Source organism: Pithys albifrons, chromosome Z, assembly GCF_047495875.1.
Source record: "Pithys albifrons albifrons isolate INPA30051 chromosome Z, PitAlb_v1, whole genome shotgun sequence".
NCBI classification, from domain to species: Eukaryota; Metazoa; Chordata; class Aves; order Passeriformes; family Thamnophilidae; genus Pithys; species Pithys albifrons.
This window is the reverse complement of record NC_092497.1, coordinates 1,536,011-1,561,083: the sequence shown is the minus strand read 5'-3', so window position 1 is coordinate 1,561,083 and position 25,073 is coordinate 1,536,011. Positions and strand designations below refer to the sequence as shown.

Here is a 25,073-nt window from a genome sequence, read left to right as displayed (position 1 = left end):
GAGGCTTCCTGCTCTAGACAGCTTTGAACAAATACTGTTACAAAATTATAACACATATAACATTTACATGTTATATAACATATAATATATAAATAAAATTGTAATAAAAACTGTTACAATCTTTCATCATCCACTCTGACATCAGTTCATCAGCCACCAAACAGGATTTCTCGCCCTTAGTAACTTTTGTCAGGCACCACCACCTTAAAAACATCTTAAAAAACAAACCATGTTAAAAAAGGTCAGAGGGCAGATGGGATATTGGGAAGGAATTCCTGCCTTGGAGGGTGGGCAGGCCCTGGCACAGGTTGGGCAGAGAAACTGTGTCTGCCTTTGATCCCTGGAAGTGTCCAAGGCCAGGTTGGACAGGGCTTGGAGCAACCTGGGATAGTGGAAGGTGTCCCTGCCCATGGCAGGGGGTGGGAATGAGATGATCCTTAAAATCTCTTCCCTCCCAAACCATTCTGGGATGTTGTGATTCTGTGATCTTGGGATATTCCGATTAATCTGATAAAATCACTGGAAGGAAACACCAGAGCCACTTGAGTTTGGCAATAATGTGCTAAAAATACTTTTCTGTTGAACTGAGCATGAAATATTAGGGATTAGAACCTGTGATAATAAAACACCAGCACGGGATGGGAAGAGAAGGATTTATGGATGCTCCAGACAGGTGAGAGTGCTGAGCTGGGTCCATCATTCCCTGGGCTGTCCACAGGATTCTGCTGATGCAGCAGCAACGTGGGAAGAGAAAACAGCTCATGGAAAGGACAGGAGGGAGCCTTCCCAAGCTCCTGACAACCTGAGGAGCAACGACAGTTTTTAAGCCACCCCAACTGGAGCGACTTCACTGGTTTTCAGTTGGGAATTGACACAATGTGGGATTACACAACCCTCCATTGGGAAACTGGAACCAGCCACCCAGGAGCCTCTTTCCACTCCCCTGCACTCTCAAAAGTGACCTGTGCAGGAAATATCAACAGCCTACTTACACCTGCAAATACCTCCCATGACTAGAAGGGCAGCCCAGCTCCTTATCCCTTGGCACAGGCAAGGGAAGAAATCAGATTATGGCCCCAAAAACTCTCTACACTCAGCACAGAAGATTAAAAAGAATAAATAAAAAGAAAAAACAGTGCTTGGCATGAAGGCACAGGAGGTAATACTAGGCCTGGTAAGACACAAATTCTGTTTTAAAGTAAATATGCCTTGGTTTTGATTAATATCATCTTTCAGAAGCATGAAAACAAAGTGGCAGGAGCGAGCAGGAGGCAGAGTGAGCCCCAGAAGATCTGAGATGCTGCAGAGCACCAGAAAACCCTCTGGCCCTGAAGAAGAGGATGGAAAATACTCCAATTTATCACCTAGTGGTGAATAATAAATGTCATTATGAGCACAAAACAAGAAATATGGGTATGAACCTCTGGCATTCCAGGCCTGAGGACACATAAAGGGACACAGGCACATCCTGGGACCCTGAGGGATTCCTGGATCCCTGTCACGGACACAGGCACATACTGGGGACCCTGGGAGGCACCCCTGCATCCCTGTCAGGGAGCACCTGGGCGGCTGGATAAAGGGACACAGGCACATCCTGGGGACACTAGGAGGGATCCCTGGATCCCTAAGGAACACAATCACATCTTGGAGACCCTGAAAGGGATCCTTGGATCCCGAAGGGACACAGGCACATGCTGGGGACCCTGGGAGAGATCCCTGGATCCATAAGGAACACACTCACATCCTGGGGACCCTGGGAGGAATCCCTGGATCCCTAAGGGACACAGGCACATCCTGGGCACCCTGAGGGATCCCTGCATCGCTGTCAGGGAGCACCTGGGGGCTGGATAAAGGGACATAGGCCCATCCTGGGGGTGCTGAGTGTGATCTCTGGATCCCTAAGGGACACAGGCACATCCTGGGGACACTGGCAGGGATCCCTGGAATCCAAAGGGGCACAGGCACATCCTGGTGACCCTGGGAGGGATCCCTGTATCCTTGTCAGGGAGCTTCTGGAGACTGGATAAAGGGACACAGGCACATCCTGGGGGTGCTGGGAGGGATCCCTTGCTCCCTAAGGAACATACTCACATCCCGGGAGCCCTGGGAGGGATCTCTGGATCCCTAAGGGACACAGGCACATCCAGGGGACCCTGGGAGGGAGCATCTAGGGGCTGGATAAAGGGACACAGGCACAGGCACATCCTGTGGGTGCTGGGAGGGATCCCTAAGGGACACAGGCACATCCTGGGGACCCTGAGAGATCCCTGCATCCCTGTCAGGGAGCACTCAGGGGCTGGATAACAGGATACAGGCACATTCTGGAGGTGTTGGGAGGGATCCTTGGATCCCTAAGGGACACAGGCACGTCCTGGGGGCAATGGGAGGGATCCCTGTATCCATAAGGGACACAGGAACATCCTGGGGGCGCTGAGAGGGATCTCTGGATCCCTAAGGGACACAGGCAGATCCTGGGAATCCTGGAAGGGACCTCTGGATCTTTAGGGACACACTCACATCCTGGGGACCCGGGGAGAAATCCCTGGAACCCGAAGGGACACACTCACACCCTGGGTACACTGGCAGGGATCCCTGGAATCCGAAGGGGCACAGGCACATCCTGGTGACCCTGAGGAATCCCTGCATTGCTGTCAGGGAGCACCCGGAGGTTGGATAAAGGGACACAGGCACATCCTGGGGGTGCTGGGAGTGATCTCTGGATCCCTAAGGGACACAGGCACATCCTGGTGACACTGGCAGGGATCCCTGGAATCCGAAGGGGCACAGGCACATCCTCGGGGCCCTGAGGAATCCCTGGATCGCTGTCAGGAGCACCAGGGGCTGGATAACGGGACACAGGCACATCCAGGATCCCTGTGAGGGACCCCCGGAGGTGCCGCAGCTCCGGCGGGGACACGGCGGGTGCCGGTGTCCCGGGCACTCTCCGCAGCGCCGGTGCTGAGTTACACAAGCGCACCCCTCCCTCCCTCCATCGCGACACGGGCCCGCGCCACGATGGAACGGTGGCGTCGGAGCAACCGGGGAACCTCGGGGGGCGATTTCGGAGCCGGAGCCCGCCGGGGGCAGCCGCCGGCCGCGCTTACCGCCAGTGCCCTCGGTGGTGCGAGTGCCAGTGTTGGTGCCGGTCGCTGTGTCGGCGTCGCTGTCGCTGTCGCTGTCGGGGCCGCTCGGCCGCGGCCGCTCCTGCTCCTCTCGCGCTCCCCGCCCGCCTCCACGTCGCCGGTGCGGCCCCGCTGCGCGTGCGCGGAGCCCGCGCGGGGCACTACGGGAGTTGTAGTGCGGGCAGTGCCCGTGCCGGGACAGGGCCCTCTGTCCACTCACCATTGCAGAGCTGTCCCAGCCCCGGGAACAGCAGCACAAGGACATGGAGATGCTGGAGTGAGTCCAGAGAAGGCCACGGAGATGCTCCAGGGCTGGAGCCCCTCTGCTCTGGAGCCAGGTTGGGAGAGACGGGGAGGTGACCTGGAGAAGAGAAGGCTCCAGGGACACCTGAGAGCCACTGGCAGTGCCTAAAGGGGCTCCAGGAGAGCTGGAGAGGGACTGGGGACAAGGCATGGAGGGACAGGACACAGGGAATGGCTTCTCAGTGCCAGAGGGCAGGGTTAGATGGGATATTGGGAAGGAATTGCTGTCTGTGAGGGTGGGCAGGCCCTGGCACAGGTTGGGCAGAGAAGCTGTGGCTGCCTCTGGATCCCTGGAGGTGTCCAAGGCCAGGTGGGACAGGGCTTGGAGCAACCTGGGGCTAGTGGAAGGTGTCCCTGCCCATGGCAAGGGGTGGAAGCTTTAAGGTCCCTCCTAACCCAAACCATTCCATGATTCTGGAGCCCTCTGCTCCGGAGCCAGGGTGGGAGAGCTGGGGGGGCTCACCTGGAGAAGAGAAGGCTCCAGGGACACCTGAGAGCCCCTGCCAGTGCCTAAAGGGGCTCCAGGAGAGCTGGAGAGGGACTGGGGACAAGGCATGAAGGGACAGGACACAGGGAATGGCTTCCCAGTGCCAGAGGATAGTGATAGATGGGATATTGGGAAGGAGGTGCTGGCTGTGAGGGTGGACAGGCCCTGGCACAGGTTGGGCAGAGAATCTGTGGCTGCCCCTGGATCCCTGGGAGTGTCCAAGGCCAGGCTGGACAGTGCTTGGAGCAACCTAGTGGAAGGTGTCCCTGCCCATGGCAGGGCATGGAATTAAATGCTTTTGAAGGTCCCTTCCAACCCAAACCATCCTGGAATGTATTCTATCATTGTCTGCACTGCTTTCAGTCAGAGGGACACAAAGTAGCCCTGCAAAATGGGTAAAAGAGCAGATGGGAAGGACAGAGGGATGATTCACCAGGCACAGCCTTGCCCTGGTGACCTCCATCTCTGAGGACATTTTTGTGCCACCAGTGCTGATTGCAAACATACCCACTGGTTCCCAAAGAGGGAAAAGCACTTCCCCATGTAGTGTGGAGCAGGTCCCTGCGTTCCAGGTGGTGTGTGAGACCCACGTCCCAGGTGGAGTGTGACACCCGCATTCCAGGTGAAGTGTGACACTCTTGTTCAAGTAGTGTGTGTCACCCACATCCCAGGTGTGTGTGACACCTACAATGCAGGTGGAGTGTGACACCCACATTTGAAGTGGAGTATGACATTCACATTCAGGTGGTGTATGACACCCATGTTCCAGGTGTGTGTGACACTCACATTCCTGCTGGAGTGTGACACTCACATTCAGGCAGTGTGTGACACCTACAATCCAGGTGTGTGTGACACCCACATTCCAGGTGGAGTCTGAGACCCACGTCCCAGGGGTGTGTGACACCCATGTTCCAGGTGTGTGTGACACCTACAATCCAGGTGGAGTGTGACACCCATGTTCAGGTGTATGTGACACCCACACTCCAGGCAGTGTGTGATAGCCACGTTCCAGGTGGTGTGTGACACCCATGTTCAGGTGTGTGTGACACCCACACTCCAGGCAGTGTGTGATAGCCACGTTCCAGGTGGTGTGTGACACCCATGTTCAGGTGTGTGTGACACCCACACTCCAGGCAGTGTGTGATAGCCACGTTCCAGGTGGTGTGTGACACCCACGTTCAGGTGTATGTGACACCCACACTCCAGGCAGTGTGTGATAGCCACGTTCAGGTGGTGTGTGACACCCACGTTCAGGTGTGTGTGACACCCACATTCCAGGTGGAGTGTGACATCCACGTTCAGGTGTATGTGACACCCACGTTCATGTGTGTGTGACACCCATGTTCAGGTGTGTGTGACACCCACGTTCCAGGTGGTGTGTGACACCCACGTTCAGGTGTGTGTGACACCCACGTTCAGGTGTGTGTGATACCCACATTCAGGTGTGTGTGACACCCACGTTCCAGGTGGAGTGTGACACCCACGTTCAGGTGTGTGTGACACCCACGTTCCAGGTGGTGTGTGACACCCACGTTCAGGTGTGTGACACCCACGTTCAGGTGTGTGTGACACCCACGTTCCAGGTGGAGTGTGACACCCACGTTCCAGGTGGAGTGTGACACCCACGTTCAGGTGTGTGTGACACCCACGTTCAGGTGTGTGTGACACCCACGTTCCAGGTGGAGTGTGACACCCACGTTCAGGTGTGTGTGACACCCATGTTCCCGTTGGAGTGTGACACCCAGTGGGGCTCTCACACATCCCCGTGGCCGGGCTGTGCAAGCCAACAGCACACCTGCAAACAGCACAGGTGGGGTGTGCCTGCTCTGCAAACACTGCCACCTCACAGCACCAGTCCTGGCATGGGGCCCACCCATACAGCCACACAGGGCCTGCTCTGGTGAGAGATGGAGCAATAAAGGTGGTGCAGGATCAACAGAGCAGCTGTAAAACACGCTGTGCACCCAAAGGAGCTGTAAAACAATGCCTGTGCCAAGAGCAGGCTTTGCTATCATAGAATCATAGAATTGACTGGAGTGGAAAAGACCTCCGAGATTATCAAGTCCAGCCCTTGGTCCAACTCCAGTCCCTTTACCAGATCATGGCACTCAGTGCCACGGCCAAGCTCAGCTGAAAAACCTCCAGGGATGGGGAATCCACCCCCTCTCTGGGCAGCCCATTCCAATGCCTGAGCACTCTCTCTGCAAAGAATTGTTTTCTGCTCTCCAACTTCAATTTCCCCTGGCAGAGCTTGAGCCCATTGTGCCCCCTTGTCCTATTGCTGAGTGCCTGGGAGAAGAGACCAACCCCCAGCTGGCCAGAACTTCCCTTCAGGCAGTTCCAGACAGTGCTGAGGTCACCTCTGAGCCTCCTCTTCTCCAGGCTAAACACCCCCAGCTCCCTCAGCCTCTCCCCACAGCACTTGTGCTCCAGTCCCTTCTCCAGCCTCGTTGCTCTTCTCTGGCCCCGCTCCAGCCCCTCAATCTCTTTCCTCAACTCAGGGGCCCAGAACTGAACACAACACTCAAGGTGTGGCCTCCCCAAGGCAGAGTCCAGGGGAAGGGTCCCTGCCCTGGGCCTGCTGGCCACGCTAGTTTGGATCCAGGCCAGGATCCCCTTGGCCTTCTTGGCCACCTGGGCACACTGGTGGCTCCTGTTGAGCTTCCTGTCCCTCAGTCCCCCCAGGTCCCTCTGCCTGGCTGCTCTCCAGCCACTCTCTGCCCAGCCTGGAGCGCTGCAGGGGTTGGGGTGGCCAAAGGGCAGGACCTGCACTTGGCCTTGTTGAACTTCATCCCATTGGAATCATGTCTGTCTGTGTATAAATACCTCTATTCACAGCATTTCAAATGTGTTACATTTGAGTGCCCCATCCCTAGGAGTGTCCAAGGCCAGGTTGCCTGGGGCTTGGAGCAACCTGGGATAATGGAAGGTGACCCTGCCCATGGCAGGAGGTGGGACTGGGTGGGCTTTAATGTCCCTTCCAACCTAAACCAGTCTGTGATTCTAAAACAACAGTGAAAGAAAGATACAGCACTATCATCTAAGAACATTCCTAAAGCAAGAGATTCACTCTGACAAACACAGTCTTCTAGACCATCTTGATTAAATTAGTGCAGTCAGGTTCACTGAAACACAAAAAAATGTCAGTCTGTGAAAACCAAAACATGATTTGGTTCAGTGAGCATGGTGTAGCAATCAGAAAACTGCACGAGGGAGATAATTGCTTCTTTCATGTCTTGGGAAGTTTAATGGAACAGAATTAGTTGTCATTGAAGGAGATTTAGTTAACCTAAGTGTAAATTAAATTTCTCTTCATTTCCTTTACCTGCAGCCCCTGAAGTGAGTGTTCTTTCAGCAGTAATGCTCTGCATTGAACAGAGATCAAGAAGTTACTCTGAGGGCTGAATTAACTTCAGCAGCACATCCAGCAGCTCCCAGAGTCCCAGATGGGGCATGATTGCTACATCTGGGTAATAACAGCATGTTGTGTTAATGTCATTACAACGCAATTTAACTGTGTTCTGTGAACACATCTCAATAAAGATAATTTTGCAGTGAATTTATTGCCAATTTAAACATCCTTATCAGCTGATCACGTTGGATTTAACACCCCAGAATTTCCTTTCCTTTCAGAATCAGGCCCATCAAAATAACCCGCAACATAAAAACTTTACTAAATAAATTTTTTGCAGGTTTTTTAAACCATATATTTCAATTAACTTCTTGGCATCCACCTACCTGTGCAAATCTGCTCATGGAAGGCACCACATCACAACTTAGACCTTCCCATTAAGAAAAAATTACTTGAAACTAGTTGACCTGAATTTTTCAAATATTGAGCTATTGATCCTTCCTCAATAGTATTTAAATAAAGCCAGGTGGTTTTAATGGTGAAGGTCTTAGGACTAGATTTACAGAAGTACTTTGGTCACTGAAGATGCCAACTCGGCAATTTTCTAGAAGTCTGCAGTGTAAATGAAGCTGCTACTTGGTCTAGAAAATTCTGGTAGATGTCCACCTGTTGTCACCTTTTGTAAATCTTGTTTTTAGTGAGGCACAAACACATGGGAATTTTCTCACTTAAATTCTCTTGATATGTAATATTCTCATGTGAGGACTTCCTTAATTTCTGTCTACTTCTTTTCCTTAAACAAGGCTTTGTGCATTTCTTTGCATCCCAGCAGATCATCTCCTGCACTCCTGCCCAGGCTCAGGTAGTTCCTTTGGTTTCACATGTTGTTTTTTTTTAATTATTCACAACACAACAGGATTATTGACCTATTCTTGTAAAAGAATAAGAACTGAAGAGTTATGACACAAATCTTCTGCCAGGACTTCCAGTGGAGTACCTTATTGAGAAAGGTTCTGTGATGTAATTACTCACTTTAGGCTGTAGCTGAAGCTAATAATAGTTCTGAAACAGCATTCCAGAAAACATAGACATGTAGTTTTACTTGCATTATCTGCCTGTTTCGGTTTTTGCAGTTTTTTCAGTAGGCCTGGTGTTTAAATATGTTGCTGACACAAAGCTGGAAGCCCAGTGCAGCCTGCAGCATAATTTACTATACACTTCATTTTCCATGTTATTGTCTGATGCACTTTCTTGTGTGATAATACCCTAAATAACTCAAAATACATTAAAACAGTGGCTGGGGCTACCTGGGGTAGGAAGCACAAGGGAAGGGACAATCTTTTCAGCAATGCTCAGATTAACAGGACACATAATTCCTGTTCAGCTGCACTTTGGACTTGGCACTGCTGAGGCACCTCCAGTGCTGGGGCAGTTCTGGGACCCTCAGACAGGAGAGCTGGAGTGTGTCCAGGGAAGGGAACGGAGCTGGGAAGGGGCTGGAGCAGCAGGAGCAGGTGAGGGAGCTGGGGGGGCTCAGCCTGGAGAAAAGGAGGCTCAGGGGGGACCTTCTCACTCTCTGCAACTCCCTGATGGATCCAGGGGAAAGGTTGGGATCTTCTCCCAGGGAAAAATGGACAGGAGAGGGAATAGCCCTCAGGCTGTGCCATGGGAGAGTCAGGTTGGACACCAGGAGGAATTTCTGCCCGGAAAGGGTGGTTAGGCATTGGAAGGGGCTGCCCAGGGAGATTTGGAGTGCCCACACCTGGAGGTATCCAAGGAATGACTGGACGTGGCACTCAGTGCTCTGGGTGGGCATCAGGCACAGGGTGGGCTCCATGGGCTGGGAGGGCTTTTCCAATCATAATCATTCCATGGTTCAGTGATTCACTGATCCAGAAGAAAGCTGTACCTGTGGCACACTGATCCTATGGGAGATTATGTTACAAGGATGAGGTAAGAGCTGATTAAACAGCAATTCCAAATTCACCTCTGAACAGGTTCGCTCACTCCCTGAAGAGCAACGATTCAGCTACAAAAATCCTGATAATAATAAATCCCAAAATGGCCTTGACATCTGTTGATCTGAAGTTAGTTAGTCTCACTGACACCAATCATTCATCTTTCCACTGTCTGCCTCCCATTATTGCTGCACAGTCTTTGGCTGTGTTGTAATTCAGAGGTGTAAGAGAGCACATGCTGAGTGTTGTATTCTGAATCAGACCATCCATTCATTTAACCTATTTCCTGAGCTGTAGTAGGAAGCTTTATTCAGTCTCTCTGAAGTTTTTATCAAAAAGCTACTGCTGAAGGCTGTTCTTTGTGTATTAAAGCAACTAAGAGGACACAGAAAAGGGAATAAATAACAACACATTTACTGCAACCTTAAATGATTTTGTAAGTGTTCAACTATCACATAAAGAAAAGATGGAAGCCAATTAATTTATGGAGTGTTTATTTTCACTCTTAAGTGGAAGTTGGGAGGTTTTGAGAGTCCTCGGAGCTGAAGATCAAACCACAAAACCCAAGGAAGCCTTAATTTTGTGTTGGAATGAATTATTTACTTCATTTCCCATGTCCAGGTTCTATCCTACCTGTATGACAGCAGGACAGTAAAACAAATGACATCTAAGGTGAGGATATACCTTGCTATGCCTAAATGTCTTATTAGGCACATCCAGCTGCTACTGCAGCTCAGATCAGGTCTTGACAATGTAGTGATTTGGTTCCTGAGAATTAAAACTGTTAAAATGCCAGACTCTGTGTCATGGCCAAGGGTGGAGCTGGGCTGTCATTTTGCCAGAAGTGGAGCCTCCTGGCATGTATAGTTTATTCTGTATAATCCATTTGCCTGTGTAGTGTGTCTGAAATGTGTGTAGCTTTGGAAAAATAAAAAAGAAAATAAATTAAAAAGTAATTTTAAATATATCTGTCTATATCTAGATATACACACACACACACACACACACACATGCCCTTTGGCCACCCCAACCCCCTGCAGCGCTCCAGGCTGGGCACAGAGTGGCTGGAGAGCAGCCAGGCAGAGGGACCTGGGGGGACTGAGGGACAGGAAGCTCAACAGGAGCCACCAGTGTGCCCAGGTGGCCAAGAAGGCCAAGGGGATCCTGGCCTGGATCCAAACCAGCCTGGCCAGCAGGCCCAGGGCAGTGACCCTTCCCCTGGACTCTGCCTTGGGGAGGCCACACCTTGAGTGTTGTGTTCAGTTCTGGGCCCCTCAGTTGAGGAAAGAGATTGAGGGGCTGGAGCGGGGCCAGAGAAGAGCAACGAGGCTGGAGAAGGGACTGGAGCACAAGTGCTGTGGGGAGAGGCTGAGGGAGCTGGGGGTGTTTAGCCTGGAGAAGAGGAGGCTCAGAGGTGACCTCAGCACTGTCTGGAACTGCCTGAAAGGAAGTTCTGGCCAGGTGGGGGTTGGTCTCTTCTCCCAGGCACTCAGCAATAGGACAAGGGGGCACGATGGGCTCAAGCTCTGCCAGGGGAAATTGAAGTTGGAGATCAGAAAGAAATTCTTTGCAGAGAGAGTGGTCAGGCATTGGAATGGGCTGCCCAGAGAGGGGGTGGATTCCCCATCCCTGGAGGTTTTTCAGCTGAGCTTGGCCGTGGCACTGAGTGCCATGATCTGGTAAAGGGACTGGAGTTGGACCAAGGGTTGGACTTGGTGATCTCGGAGGTCTTTTCCAACCCAATCCATTCTATAATTCTGTGATTAAGGGAGAGCAAACAGCATTAAGTCCTACAAGGAGTTTCTCTGTGACTCAGCTCATTTCAGAAGCAATGGCTGTAGCAACCAGGGCCTGATACCCATCTGTGGATGCTGCAGATGGATTCACACAAAGTCTGACCAAATCAGGCTGTGGTAGGAAATGATGCACCTCACCAGAGGAATCAGGAGAACATAATTAATTATTGAAATAATTAATCATCTGGTAGGAGAAATCACAGTCACAAGCACAAGACTGGACAGTTCAAGGACTACCTGTATAAAAAGGTGTGCCTTTTTAGGCATACCAGAGGTAGGATTTTAGGGAAATTAAATCATAAATAGCAATGCAAAACTGCTGGAGTCATTTTATTTTGAGTATTTTAAAGAGTGCTCTGGTTTGGCAGAGTGGAGAAAGCAGGAATTATCAGTTTCATCCTTACTCAGCACAGGGACACTTAAAACACTTCTCAGCTGGGACTCAGGTCAGCAGCAGGACCCAGGAGGAGGCAAAGCTGGACTTGCCCAGTTTACTTTATCATGAAGTCAATAGTTTTAGGACCTCCTTCTGCCTGGGGCCTGTCTCTGGGTTTTCAGAGACTTTAGATGTTTTTGGCTTAAGTAAAATTGTACAAAGTGACTTACTTGTAAATAAAATCCTGGTTTATTACAGTTAGAACTCCACAAGCATGTTAAAGAGGTTTTAGTTTCATGTTAATGTTTTTTTTTAAAGCCAGAACTTTTTTAAATCACCACAACAGAACATAAAGCAACAATTCTCTTGCATCATGCCTCTGCTGCTCCTCTTCAGGGAAATAAAAAGGCATAGGATTTAAAGGAAAATAAGTAATGGAAGTATCACATCAAGAGTTTCTGTTTTAGTAAGCAAAGCAAATTTTGCATATAGCATAACTCCTTTAGGTCATCCACAGAGCTGGCATGAAAAATATAAACTCTTCATAGTTTAAACATGAGCTTCTGTTGCCACAATGCAGTCCACAGTTCTTTAGCAAGGTCAGGAACAGATACAGCTTTTAAGGTGAAAGCCTCAAGTATTGCACCAGCACTTGGTGAAATTAAGATGCTAAGATAAATTTACCTTCCATAGATAGATTTATTAATAAATTATTTAACCTAAACTCTAATCACACCAAAGAGATGGTACATGGAAAGTAGTTCTAGCAAGGAAAACACAGGAACTTCAGCTTTCAAGTATTTTAAACTAACAAATGAGCTAACTGCCATTTTAGTGGCAAAACAGACTCTGTCCTGCAAGCAATAAAGGTTTTTATTCAGCTAAAATGTGCAAAGGAAAAATTCTCAAAGTGAGAGAAATGTCAGCAGTTCATATTGGACACGAGGGAAAAAAAATCCTTAGGAATTAACTCCTTTAATCCGTTTTCTTGTCATTAACTGCCGTAGATCTCTGTGCAGCAATTCCATTTGCAACACCATTGCTTTCAAGCTGCAAAGGAAAGACAGTGCCATTAATGGGATGCCAAAAATGACTTCACACTCAAACCAGTTAACAGCTGGAGATGAAAACAGGGTTTAGAGGCAAGGCCAGTGAAGATCTATGAAGAAATCTGCAGCAGGAACCAGGTGGTGACTGAGCAGATTCACAGGTAGTTACTGTTTCAGAGGGAAGGGGGGAGCAAGAGCAGAGACAACATTTACAAGTCCTTGCGTCTGACAGAAGAAATAAATAATGAATGCACAATTTACACACACTGAACATCTTTCCCCATTATGAGCAGCATATCTGGCTGAAGGTATTTTAATTTTAATTCTGCTCCATACATTTGGTGTGATTTATCAAATACTTGACTTTCTTCTTCACTGAAATAGCTCGTCATTTAAAAAAAATAATTAAGCTGTTCCAGGAAATGGGAGCAATTCCTATCCCTCCAAGACCAAAAGCTGTCTTGAAGCAACTATTTCCAGCTGGCTCAGTAGTGGTAACTCCTGTTCTTAAGAAAATATCCTCCAAAAGGCCTGTAAAACACCCAACTATTTATCCCTCTGTGGTGCCCACCCTGAGTGGCTCACCCTGGACTCTCCCTGGTGAGCCAAGTGAATCAATCTTACTTTACAGCTTCCAGATTCATCCTCCTGGCCTCTTTTCACGGCTGAAGGTGCTGGAGGATCCCCAGAGCTGCCTCCTTGTCCTTGTTTTGTGCCTGTTGGATCTTCTACAGCTTTCTTGGGCCACACACGTTTGATGAACGGGGCGATCACGGGGTAGATGTAAGGCTCGAGGAACTTCTTATAGACCCAGAGAAGGACAGGAATGACAATGCAGGGAATGCACACCATGGCTCCCTCCTGTCCTGTGACAGAGCTGGTGAGGCAAAAAACCAGCTCAGAATGAGAATTTTGTATGCCATGAGCTAAGAAACCAGTCTTTGAATATTAAATAAAGGCTGTGGTTGGTATTTGAACATAGAGTATTCTTTAATTATAAATTAGCTGTTAAAGTTCCAAAAATGCTGTGTTTCAATGTTATAAAATCCTCAACAAGGGGAACACTCCAGACATTTTAACAAAAATAAATTAAAAAAAGAGAATTTGTTAAGTCATCAGTCCTACAGCTGCAACTTAGAAAAACTAATTCAGGAAATTAGAGTTTTTATTTAAAGCACACAAAACCAGCTTAAGCAACAAGCTACAGTTATTAACCAAGTTCTTGTTATATTAAGAGTCCAAAGGGTTTGTTTTCCTTAATCCCTTTTTATTTAAGGAGAAATTAAACAGCAGAACTCTGGTTCATCCAGTGGGCTGCTACCATTGAATGAGAGAAGGAAGGGAATCCCAGTAAGGATTTCATAGAAAAAGAATATGGATTATTTCCTTCTTCCTGCCCAAGAGGAACCCATTGATCCCACAGCAGTCCCACCCAACAGAGTCCCTCTCTCTGTAACCCAGGGAGAATTCCCCAGAAGTGGCAGCTTGGATTCTGTGCTAAAGAAAAAAAGCAAAAAACCAAAGCAGAGGGGCAGAGAGGTACAACTGGGAGAGGAAGCAGTTAACTGGGATTAGAGCTGTCCCTGCCAGTGCTGACGAGCAATATATTAGACACACTCTGCTGCCACAGAGCTTTGCCCTTCACATTCCTCCTTTTCATGCTGCTGACAGCTCAATTCTTACATCAAGAAGCAAAACAAAAGCTTTCCAAGATAGAGAATGAACAGGCAGATGTGGACACTTCACTAGGGACCAGTTTCACCTTTGTTTTTAAGCTATCCTGAAGATTATTAGTCCTGTGGAAGAAGAGAAAATCAATTTCCAGTTGGCTTCTTCCAAGTTTCATTCAGGCTGCTTCAAACATAGTTTAAATCTACTCTCTGAAATCCAGCAGGAATCTTAAATCGAGGCAATGTGATTCAGGAACTCTCCCCACCAGAACTTCCTAAATATTAGATTTCCAGCGAGGTGCTGTGGATTCATCCAGTAACTGAATCAAGAAGGCAACGCCCCAGGCTGCAGCATCATCACAGAACCAAAGAATGGTTTGGGTTGGAAGGGATTTTAAGGATCACCTCATTCCCACCCTCTGCAATGGGCAGGGACACCTCCCACCAGCCCAGGCTGCTCCAAACCCCATCCAACCTGGCCTTGGATATTTCCAGGGATCCAGGAGCAGCCACAGCTTCTCTGCCCAACCTCTGCCAGGGCCTGCCCACCCTCCCAGCCAGCAATTCCTTCCCAATATCCCACCTATCCCTGCCCACTGGCAGTTTGAAGCCATTCCCTGTGTCCTGTCCCTCCATCCCTTGTCCCGAGGAAACAGCACGTGTTGTGTCGAGATCCCAGACGAAAAACCCCACCCTTACCTGCGCCAGGTGCACGAGCGACCCTCTGAAATCGCCTGTCGCGACAGCGGGAAGCACCGTCCTGCTGAATCCCTGCCTTCACCTGGTGACGCTGTGACACCTGGTCAGACAGAGACGCAAACCAAGAAAGACAAGGCAAACAAAACAGCGCGGTGAGGAGGGCCGAGCTCACCGGCGGGTTAATCCCCTGCGCCAGGAGGTGCTGCCGGACCGTGCGAGCCCCGGGCACACAGAGCGCGGCCACGGGCACACCTCGGCCTCGTCAGGCCCCTTTTCCCCCTTCTCCCACTAAGGCCCACAAAGGCCGATCCGGCCTGGAAGCGAAACTCACGGGGGCGTCCCCGTTCCCCTCCACGCAGGCCGCTGCGTTAGCGGGTGTTGGCGGCGCCAGGCACGGTCGGGCGGGCTAGAAGGGGGAGATGTCGGGATGTCGCGATACACCGATCGCTCCCCGCACTCACCCGTACCGGAACGGCCGCGCGCTTCCGGGGGCGGTGCTCCTGCCCAATGGGAGGCGGCAGCGCGCATCACGTGACCAAGGCCACGCCCCCAGAGCGGTGTTACCCGTCTGTGCCCCCCCCCGAATTCCAAGGACAACGCGTGTCCCAAATTGTCCCGGTCCGTGCGTGGGGAACGGCTTTAGGCGGGATATTGGGAAGGAATTCCTGGCTGGCAGGGTGGGCAGGCCCTGGCACAGGTTGTCCATAATAGCTATGGCTGCCCCATCCTTGGAAAGTTTCAAGTTTGATGGATCTTGGAGCAATCTGGGATAGTGGAAGTTTCCCTGCCCATGGCAGGTGGTGGATTACGTGGTATTTAAGGTCTCCCTTCCACCCAAACCAGTGTGTGACTCCATAACGTCCCTTCCCGAGTCCCACTGGTCAGAGAGGCTGGAGCACAGAAACACACAGAGTACAATCCAAGCTTTTCTGTTTTATTTATGTACATCTGGATGTGCAGATTCACTCCCGAGCCATGAGCTTCTGCTTCTTCAGCTTCTTCTGGGAGATCTGGGAAAGGAAGGAGAAAAGGGTGGAATGGGAAACTGGCAAAATGAGGAAACACCTCCCCAAAACACCTCACAAAGTAAATGTGCAGTTCTCTTTTGGGAGCAGTGAAAACTGTCAGGAATTCCTTCACTGATGATCCACTGGTCACACCCACACACACAAAGGAATTCCCGCACTGTTTCCAGGCTCTGCGCTCAAGTTTAACTGCTCACACATCCCAGTTTCACACACAGGGTCACAGGATGCTGAGGCTGCATTGGGAGAACAAACCCCCTGAACAATGAAGAGGTTCTTAGGGTTTTTAAGTGATTAATGTGTTAAAAATTTAAAAAATGGGGTCGCTCAGAAGTAACTTAATTTTTTTTCATGGGTATTCCAAAGGTGTCCTAAGATGGTCATCACAGCAACCCCTCTGCTGAATACTCAGCTCTCCAGACCTTATGGAGAAGGCACACAGAGCATTCCATACCTTTTTCTTCTGAGCCACTTCCTCCTCTGGCTTGGGCACGATCTGCTCCTTCTCGGTGAGGATCATCTCGATGTGGCACGGGGAGCTCATGTAGGGGTTGATCCTGCCATGGGCCCGGTACGTGCGCCGGCGCATCTTGGGAGCCTTGTTCACCTGGATGTGCTCAATCACCAGGGAATCCACATCGAGGCCCTGGTGGGGAGTGAAACCTGTGACTCCTTTTATCTGAACGTCAATCATCTCTTGAGCAAAAATGTGAGTTATCGTCCCAGTCACTGGTGAATGGAGAAGCCAAGCCTGGTGGTGTCGTGGAACTGAGGGTTTTCCAAGGATTTAGCAGTGAAATGGCTGAGCTTGACAGTGTTAAGGTTTGATAGTGAGGGTTTTCCAAGGATTTAGCAGTGAAATGGCTGAGCTTGACAGTGTTAAGGTTTGATAGTGAGGGTTTTCCAAGGATTTACCAGTGAAATGGCTGAGTGTGGTCATGTCAGAGAGCTGAGGATTTACCAAGGATTCACCAGTGAAACAGCAGAACTTGACAGTGTTAGGTTTGACAGTGAGGGTTTTTCAAGGATTTATTAATGAAACAACCAAACTTAGTCATGTTATGGAGCAGAGGATTTACCAAGGATTCACCAATGAAATGGCCAAGCTCCCCAGGGTCAGGGAGCTGAGGGTTTTCTAAGCATTCACCAAGGAAACAGCTGAGCCTGGTGGACTCACAGAGCTGAGGATTTATCAGTGGAACAGCTGGGCTTAGAAGTGTCACAGAGCTGAAGATTTACCAAGGATTTACCACTGAAACAGCCAAGCTTGGCAGTGTCCCAGAGCTGAAGATTTACGTGGGATTTACCAATGGAATACCTGAGCATGGCTGTGCCATGAATCTGAGAATTTACAAAGGATTCAGCAACGAAATAGCCAAGCCAAGCTGGGGATTCACCAAGGACTGATCCTGGTGGGGGGCCAGGTTGTTCCCTGTCCCCCCATGCCGGTGTCCTGGCTCAGGGGTGCTGGCACACAGCACTACAGGGACACCTTTTTTGCCCAGCAACACCCACCTTGAGCTCAGCATTGCTCTCTGCATTCTTGAGCATGTGGAGCAGGAACTCTGCGCTCTTCTTGGGCCAGCGCCCCTGTGTCCAGCCCCACTGCTTGGCCTGGAATAAGAAGGAAACAATGAAGTTCTGATTTTGTCCCCGAACAATACATTAAAAATGCCATTAAAAATGACAGAATGGTGTGGGTTGGAAGGGACCTCCAAGTTATCATCTTGTTCCACCCCCTGCCATGGGCAGGGACACCTTCCACTAGCCCAGGTTGCTCCAAGTCCCATCCAGCCTGGCCTTGGATACTTCCAGGGATCCAGGGGCAGCCACAGCTTCTCTGCCCAACCTGTGCCAGGGCCTGCCCACCCTCCCAAACAGCAATTCCTTCCCAATATCCCATCACACCCTGCCCTCTGGCATTGGGAAGCCATTCCCTGTGTCCTGTCCCTCCATGCCTTGTCCCCATTCCCTCTCCAGCTCTCCTGGAGCCCCTTTAGGCCCTGGCAGGGGCTCTCAGGTGTCCCTGGAGCCTTCTCTTCTCCAGGTGACACCCTCAACTCTCCCAGCCTGGCTCCAGAGCAGAGGGGCTCCAGCCCTGGAGCATCATCGTGGCCTCCTCTGGACTCACTGCAGCAGCTCCACATTCTTGTGCTGTTGGACCCCACAGCTTGTGAGTAAGAATGGATTACAATCAATTCTATTTTATGCATACCAAAACAAACCCCATTTAATCACTTACTTGACACTGACAACTAGATGCAGACACTGCAGACAGATGCAAAGCTGCAGTGGAATGAAGAGGAATGTTTTTCACCCTCTACAGCAACTTCAGACACTGGAAGGTGTCCCTGCCCAAGGCAGGGGGGTGGAGCAGAACGATTCTTAAGGTCCCTTCCAACCCAACTCATCCTGTGATTCTGTATTTTAACACCAGTTTACCTTTAACAACAACAGACTGCTCCCTATGCTATCTCAACATCACCTTTCCCTCTCAAACCACCCACAGCCAAGTCTCCTTCCCATGTTTTCCCTGGAGTCTCACCTGGGCTCACCTCCCTCCCCTGGGATATCACCTGGCCACACTTCCCATATCTCTCGTGGGATCTTACCTGGGCACACCTCCCATGTCTCCCATGGGATCTCACCTGGGCACACCTCCCATAGTTCCCCTGGGATCTCCGATCTTACCTGGGCACACCTCCCTCCCCTGGGATCTCACCTGGGCACACCTCTCATGTTCCCGGGGATCTCACTTGGGCACAGCTCCCACGTCTCCTGGGATCTCACCTGGGCACAGCTCCCACACCTCCTGGGATCTCACCTGGGCACAGCTCCCATGTTCCCTGGGATTTCACTTGGGCACAGCTCCCATGTTCCCTGGGATCTCACCTGGGCACAGCTCCCATGTTCCCTGGGATCTCACCTGGGCACATCTTCCATGCTCCCTGGGCATACCTCCCATCTTCCCCTGGAATCTCCCCTGGGATCTCACCTGGCCACACCTCCCATGTTCCCTGGGATCTCACTTGGGCACAGCTCCCACGTCTCCTGGGATCTCACCTGTGCACACCTCCCATGTTCCCTGGGACCTCCCCTGGGCACACCTCCCATCTTCCCCTGGGATCTCACCTGGGCACAGCTCCCATGTCTCCTGAGATCTCACCTGGGCACAGCTCCCATGTTCCCTGGGATCTCACCTGGGCACAGCTCCCATGTTCCCTGGGATCTCACCTGGGCACAGCTCCCATGCTCCCTGGGACCTCCCCTGGGCACATCTTCCATGCTCCCTGGGACCTCCTCTGGCCACACCTCCCATGTTCCCTGGGACCTTCCCTGGGCATACCTCCCATCTTCCCCTGGAATCTCCCCTGGGATCTCACCTGGGCACACCTCCCGACCCCGCCGTTGTAGCGCCGGAAGGGGACACACTGTTTCTTCAGAGTGACATCCTTCAGGTACTTGGTGGCCTTGCGGATGTGCATCCCCTTGATGGCCTGTGCAGTCTCACGGGTGTTCTACCAAACAAAGCACACAAAAGCTCCTCTTAACACACCTCTTCAACATAAGCGTGGATCCCGGATCCTTGTCTTTTTGCTACCAAGGATGCACTCACACAAAAGCCCCAATTTAAACATGAAAGAGTAAATAGTAACACTTTTTTCCTGTGCTACCTACTTCTCTAACCCTTGGTAAAACTATTTGTGGCTCCAGCACATTTCTGTTTTTTTTACCTAGTGGGTAAAGCCAACTAGCAAAACTGTAACTTTTAATAAAAACTCTAATTTAAGTACTTATGATTTTAATAGCTCTTGTTTGGCCACTATTCCAAAAAACCAGGAGCCTCATGGATAAAATCCTCCGACAATGTCAAATATGGCACCTCAAGAAGTGATGAGAAAATTAAATTGTAACTACTGTTAACCATTTAATTCCAGACAGTGCAGTTTCCCTGGGAAAAAAAATCATAAAGTAGGCAGAAGGAAAGGCTTGCAACAAAAAATAAGGGTAAAATACCAGTGTTAAGATAGCATTTACTAATACATAAGTCAGATAGTAACAATAATTCTGATGGTAATGAAAAAGCAAACCAAAGTGAAAACCTGCTAAGTAACAGCAAACAGAAAAGGATCCGCTCAGCTCTGGTTTTACTAAGGTTAATTAAGGCTCTCCTTAATTCTCTGTCGCACCTAAACCTCTTCTAGAGGAACCTGGGTCCTTGTGGCAAACACCACAGAACCAAAAAGATCAGGACAAACAAATCTGACATCAACACTAGCCCAGTTTCTCCCGCTGAATTCATTAAAATTGTTTTTATCTAAATTAAGACAGGAACCACTTCAGGGCACAGGATTTTGTTTTTGCTGCCGTGGAAGGAAACTATGACAAGCAGATAAATAGTAAATGTGCAATGACACAGAATCATAGAATCGATTGGGTTGGAAAAGACCTCCGAGATCATCGAGTCCAACCCTTGGTCCAACTCCAGTCCCTTTACCAGATCATGGCACTCAGTGCCACGGCCAAGCTCAGCTGAAAAACCTCCAGGGATGGGGAATCCACCCCCTCTCTGGGCAGCCCATTCCAATGCCTGATTACGCTCTCTGTAAAGAATTTTTTTCTGATATTCCTGGAATTACCCAAGACCAGGATGGACAGGGCTTGGAGGAACCTGGGCTGGTGGAAGGTGTCCCTGCCCATGGCAGGGGGGTTGGATCGAGATGATCCTTAAAATCCCATCCGGCCCAAACTAATACGGGATTCTCTTAAAAAGTAATACGTAAATTTGAGCAAAATTACCCAAAACCCCTACTAAACTTGCATATTCCTGCTCCCCACCCCCTCCTTACCTTGAAGTGCACCCGCAGGTTGGAGCCCCGTGACTTGCATGCTGCGGGAGAGAAAAAACACCAAATTTTGGAACCAAAATCTTATCGACCCCAGTGCGATCCCACATAAACTGCCCCCAGACAGCAACTCACACTTTGTGGGGTTCTCCGGGTCCAGGGAGTAGCGCACCATCTTGGGAGCTCAGCTGGAAAACACCGAAGGAAACAAAACACATTAAACCCCGTCACGCCGACACGCAGGGCCCAGGCCGCGCCGCCGCGGCTGCTCAGAGACTTCGCGTTCTTTTCACGGTTACATCCAAAGGTGTCCTAAGAGAGTCATCATCGCAGCCACGGGTGATCCCACACGGAGTATGCGCCACCCCCACTCCCCACACACACAGCCCCTCACCCTCCCAACCTCACCGGCGCCCCTGCCCGCCCTGTCCCGCGGCCACCGTGGGTGTGGGGAGTGTGGGAGCGCTGCCGGGGCGCGGGAGGGCCGCGGATGGCGGCGGATGGCGGGGCCGGGCCCGGCCATAGCTCCTCACCTCAGGATGGCGGCCACGGAAAGAGGCCAGAGGAAAAGGGGAAGGGCGGGGCGTGCGCGAAAGTCTCGCGAGATTTCCGCCCATCCCGATAAAAGGTGAAGGGAAGGGCTGGGCGCGCGTGGAGGTCTCGCGAGATTTCCGCGCCTCTCCACTTCTAATATGGCGGCGGGGCGAGCGCTGAGGGGGGAGGGAGTCGGAGCGCCCCGTGTGGGAATGTGGGAGTAAATGCTGGAGCTGGGAGCGGCTAAAGGAGGGCGGCTGAGGCGGGGAAGGGGCGTGAGGAGCGGCTGAGGGCACTTTGTGTGTTCATCTGTAGAAGAAGAGGTTTTGCGGAAGGGGAGGGGCAGCTCCGATCCCGGCTGTGTAGGGGCCCAGGGAGTGGCCTGAAGGTGTGTCAGGTGGTCGGATCTCAGGAAAAGATTCTTCCTCAAGAAGGTGGTTGGGCACTGAACAGGCTCCCCAGGGCAGTCGGCACAGCCCCGAGGCTGCCAGAGCTCCAGGAGTGTTTGGACAACGGGGCAGGGTGGGATTGTTGGGGTGTCTGTGCAGGGCCAGGAGTTGGACTGGATGGTCCTTGTGGGTCCCTTCCAGCTCAGGATATTCTGTGATTCACCCTCAGCTCACGGAACAGGCACTTGTAGTGAGGGAATCCCGGGAAGAGCCCTCGCAGCCCCTGGAGCCCACCTTGTCCCCCAGCCCAGAGCACTGAGTGCCCCATCCAGCCCTTTCTTGGACACCTCCAAACCTCCCTGGGCAGCCCCTTCCAATGCCTGACCACCCTTTCCATGGAGAAATTCCTCCTCATGTCCAACCTGCCCCTCCCCAGCACAGCTCCCCGTCCTGTCCCTTGTCCCCTGGGAGCAGAGCCCGACCCCCACCTGAGATCGCAGAATTAATTATAATGTTTGGAACAGACCTTTAGGATGATCAAGTGCAAGTGCTCCATCTCAGGAGCACTACCATGTTCACCATTAGATGGCAGCTTAGGATGGGAATAGAGCAGCTCTTCGCTCACTGAGGTGACCAAGAAAAGTAACCGATGTTTATTGCACCGTTATAAAATAGTCACAGACTGACTTGTTAAAATAAAATATATTTATTTTTCCGTTTCAGGCGGCGTTTGTGACTAGAACTGATTGCGAAATCTGACAAAGCAGCTCAATAAAAGCAAAACGTCTCCTAAAAGCTGCTGACTGCAGTGAAAGGCTCATCGAGACAAGTTGGACAGAATGGGGAAAAAAGAAGAGACACATCTTCCTGAGAGGGCAGTAATCTGGTTTCCAGGCTTCTCCCCAGGATGAGAGAGCTTGGGTTTAACTCTGAATTTAGAAATAAGCAGAACAAGAACGTGCTGCCCATCGAATCACAATGACCAGGAGGATATTTTTGGATTTTTTTGTTCAGGTCTAAAAAATCCCAAAGTTTCACTGCTGGGATTTCACCCAGGTGAGAAGAGGAAAATATTTGAGCTGTCACAAATATTTACATGTCTGGAAAGTGTAAGAGCTCTGTAATTGTGACTGCAGCTTTTCATTTACCTGCCTTAAAATGTGCCTTTTCCTTTGGTTTGGGGTGAGGAAGCTTTCTCCAAAGTCTCCAAACAACTTCCAAGCACTCATCTCCAAGGAGGGAAACCTGTGAGGTGGGTAAATATTATTTGTTATTTTTATCATAGAATCACGGAATGGTTTGGGTTGGAAGGGACCTTAAAGATCATCTTATTTCAATACAACCCCTGTGGACAGGGACAACTTCCACTAGCCCAGGTTGTTCCAAGCCCCATCCAGCCTGGCCTTGGACACTTCCAGGGATGGGGCAGCCACAGCTGCTCTGGACAACACTATATAAGACCAACTTTTCAGATACAATAAATTAAAACTGACTGAAACTGAGGACATCAAATACTTCCAAACCTTGCCCACCACAGTGTGGGAATCCCCTTTCCCAACACACCTGAATGGAACTCTCCTCGCCTGTACTTTCTGCCTTCCTCTCTGTGCCTGCCTCCATGTCCTGCCAGGGCAGGAACGTGGCCTTTCCATGGGAAGCACCTCTGCACACAGTTGCTTCTCCCAGGCACTCAGCAATAGGACAAGGGGGCACGATGGGCTCAAGCTCTGCCAGGGCAAATTCAAGTTGGAGAGCAGAAAAAACTTCTTTGCAGAGAGAGTGCTCAGGCATTGGAATGGGCTGCCCAGAGAGGGGGTGGATTCCCCATCCCTGGAGGTTTTTCAGCTGAGCTTGGCCATGGCACTGAGTGCCATGATCTGGTAAAGGGACTGGAGTTGGACCAAGGGTTGGACCTGATGATCTTAGAGGTCTTTTCCAACCCAACTGATTCTACAATTCTGTGATTCTTACCAGCAGAGCACAGAAGCAACACCACATTCAGGGAAAGCTGGAGGAGAGGTGTGAAACACAAGGAGTTGGCACATGGTGGGGATTGTCACCTGTGCTCATCAGTCAAACCCAAAACAGGGCACTTTTTTGTTGCTTACATTTTCTGCTTCCCCACAGGTGGAACTGTTCTGCTGAGCTGCTGAGGGCTTGCAGTGGTGCAAGAGTATCATGGAATATCCTGAGCTGGAAGGGACCCGCAAGGATCACAGAACCACAGACTATTCTGAGCTGGAAGGGACCCACAAGGATCATCGAGTGCAACTCTTAAGTCAATGGCCCACACAAGGGATTGAACCCATGACCTTGGTATAATTACAACCAAGTTTTAACCAGCTGAGCTCATCTCAGAGTCATCCAATCCAACTCCTGGCCCTGCAGAGACAACCCAGCCATCCCACCCTGTCCCTCAGAGCATTGCCCAAACACTCCCTGAGTTCTGGCAGACTTGGGGCTGTGACCATTGCAGTGAAATCCATTTTCAACTTTATTGGGAGGTTGGGAACTGCTCTCAGGGGGTAGCCTGACACATACCTGGTGCTTGGATAAGGGCTGAGGCAGCTGAACATGTGCTCTTGTTGGAATTTAACCAAGTTGTTCCCCCAGTGCACCACATGCTTTGGGTATTTGGTTAGAATCATAGAATATGTCATAGAGTCGACTGGGTTGGAAAAGACCCCTGAGATCATCAAGTCCAACCCTTGGTCCAACTCCAGTCCCTTTACCAGATCATGGCACTCAGTGCCATGGCCAAGCTCAGTTTAAAAACCTCCAGGGATGGGGAATCCACCCCCTCTCTGGGCAGCCCATTCCAATCCCTGAGCACTCTCTCTGCAAAGAAGTTTTTTCTGCTCTCCAACTTGAATTTGCCCTGGCAGAGCTTGAGCCCATCGTGCCCCCTTGTCCTATTGCTGAGTGCCTGGGAGAAGAGACCAACCCCCACCTGGCCAGAACTTCCCTTCAGGCAGTTCCAGACAGTGCTGAGGTCACCTCTGAGCCTCCTCTTCTCCAGGCTAAACACCCCCAGCTCCCTCAGCCTCTCCCCACAGCACTTGTGCTCCAGTCCCTTCTCCAGCATCATTGCTCTTCTCTGGCCCCGCTCCAGCCCCTCAATATATAAGCTGACTTAAAAAAGAGCTTCTGGTTCCTAAGCAAAAAGTCCAGGCATGTAAGTCCAAAATCATATTCCTGAAAACTCCTGTGTAGGAGGCAGCTGCTTCCTAATCCTGTTCAACCTCAGTTCCATAAAACTTCATCCTAAACTCTGCTGGTGCCACCCCTCTCAGTTCCATTGTCCCTGCTGGCTGTACTGTCCATGGCCAGGGACACCTCACTGTCCCTGCAGGCACTGACAGCAAACACCCTGCTGTGCTCAGACCTGACCTTCATGCTCTGGGAGCTCCTGCAGGTAACATTCTCCAGTGAAGGGCTGATCACAATTACACCAAAGGTTCCTGCC

General features: G+C 50.6%; 3 protein-coding genes and 2 non-coding genes across 8 annotated transcripts in view; all 5 read right to left on the bottom strand.

The window, feature by feature from the left end:
• DYM (dymeclin) overlaps positions 1-3,238 on the bottom strand; it is a 236,759-nt gene extending 233,521 nt beyond the window's left edge. For both annotated transcript variants that reach the window (XM_071580989.1, XM_071580988.1), the window contains exon 1: positions 3,105-3,238. The gene's annotated coding sequence lies outside the window, so the exon portion shown is untranslated. The remainder of the gene's footprint in view (positions 1-3,104) is intronic.
• An 8,382-nt stretch (positions 3,239-11,620) lies between these two features.
• On the bottom strand, positions 11,621-15,315 carry CZH18orf32 (chromosome Z C18orf32 homolog). 3 transcript variants are annotated; one of them, XM_071580313.1, is made up of 4 exons: positions 15,274-15,315; positions 14,813-14,912; positions 13,068-13,320; positions 11,621-12,444 (listed from the first exon to the last, which is right to left on the bottom strand). In XM_071580313.1, the coding sequence occupies exons 3-4, from the start codon at positions 13,293-13,295 to the stop codon at positions 12,370-12,372; spliced, it is 303 nt and encodes a 100-aa protein (XP_071436414.1). In that variant the 5' UTR covers positions 13,296-13,320; positions 14,813-14,912; positions 15,274-15,315; the 3' UTR covers positions 11,621-12,369. The 3 variants fall into 3 exon arrangements, with proteins under 3 accessions (XP_071436414.1, XP_071436413.1, XP_071436415.1); XM_071580312.1 differs by having other exon boundaries at positions 15,144-15,305; XM_071580314.1 differs by having other exon boundaries at positions 15,280-15,300.
• A 410-nt stretch (positions 15,316-15,725) lies between these two features.
• Positions 15,726-21,274, bottom strand: RPL17 (ribosomal protein L17). The gene is made up of 7 exons (XM_071581299.1): positions 21,218-21,274; positions 20,820-20,872; positions 20,688-20,728; positions 19,221-19,355; positions 17,353-17,451; positions 16,292-16,483; positions 15,726-15,822 (listed from the first exon to the last, which is right to left on the bottom strand). Exons 2-7 carry the CDS (start codon positions 20,857-20,859, stop codon positions 15,775-15,777), a joined length of 555 nt encoding a protein of 184 aa, XP_071437400.1. The 5' UTR covers positions 20,860-20,872; positions 21,218-21,274; the 3' UTR covers positions 15,726-15,774.
• Positions 16,160-16,229, bottom strand: LOC139685135 (small nucleolar RNA SNORD58). Its single transcript, XR_011700042.1, has one exon. It is a non-coding gene; the product is annotated as a small nucleolar RNA SNORD58 (small nucleolar RNA).
• On the bottom strand, positions 20,949-21,017 carry LOC139685136 (small nucleolar RNA SNORD58). The gene has a single exon (XR_011700043.1). It is a non-coding gene; the product is annotated as a small nucleolar RNA SNORD58 (small nucleolar RNA).
• Positions 21,275-25,073: the final 3,799 nt, after the last annotated feature.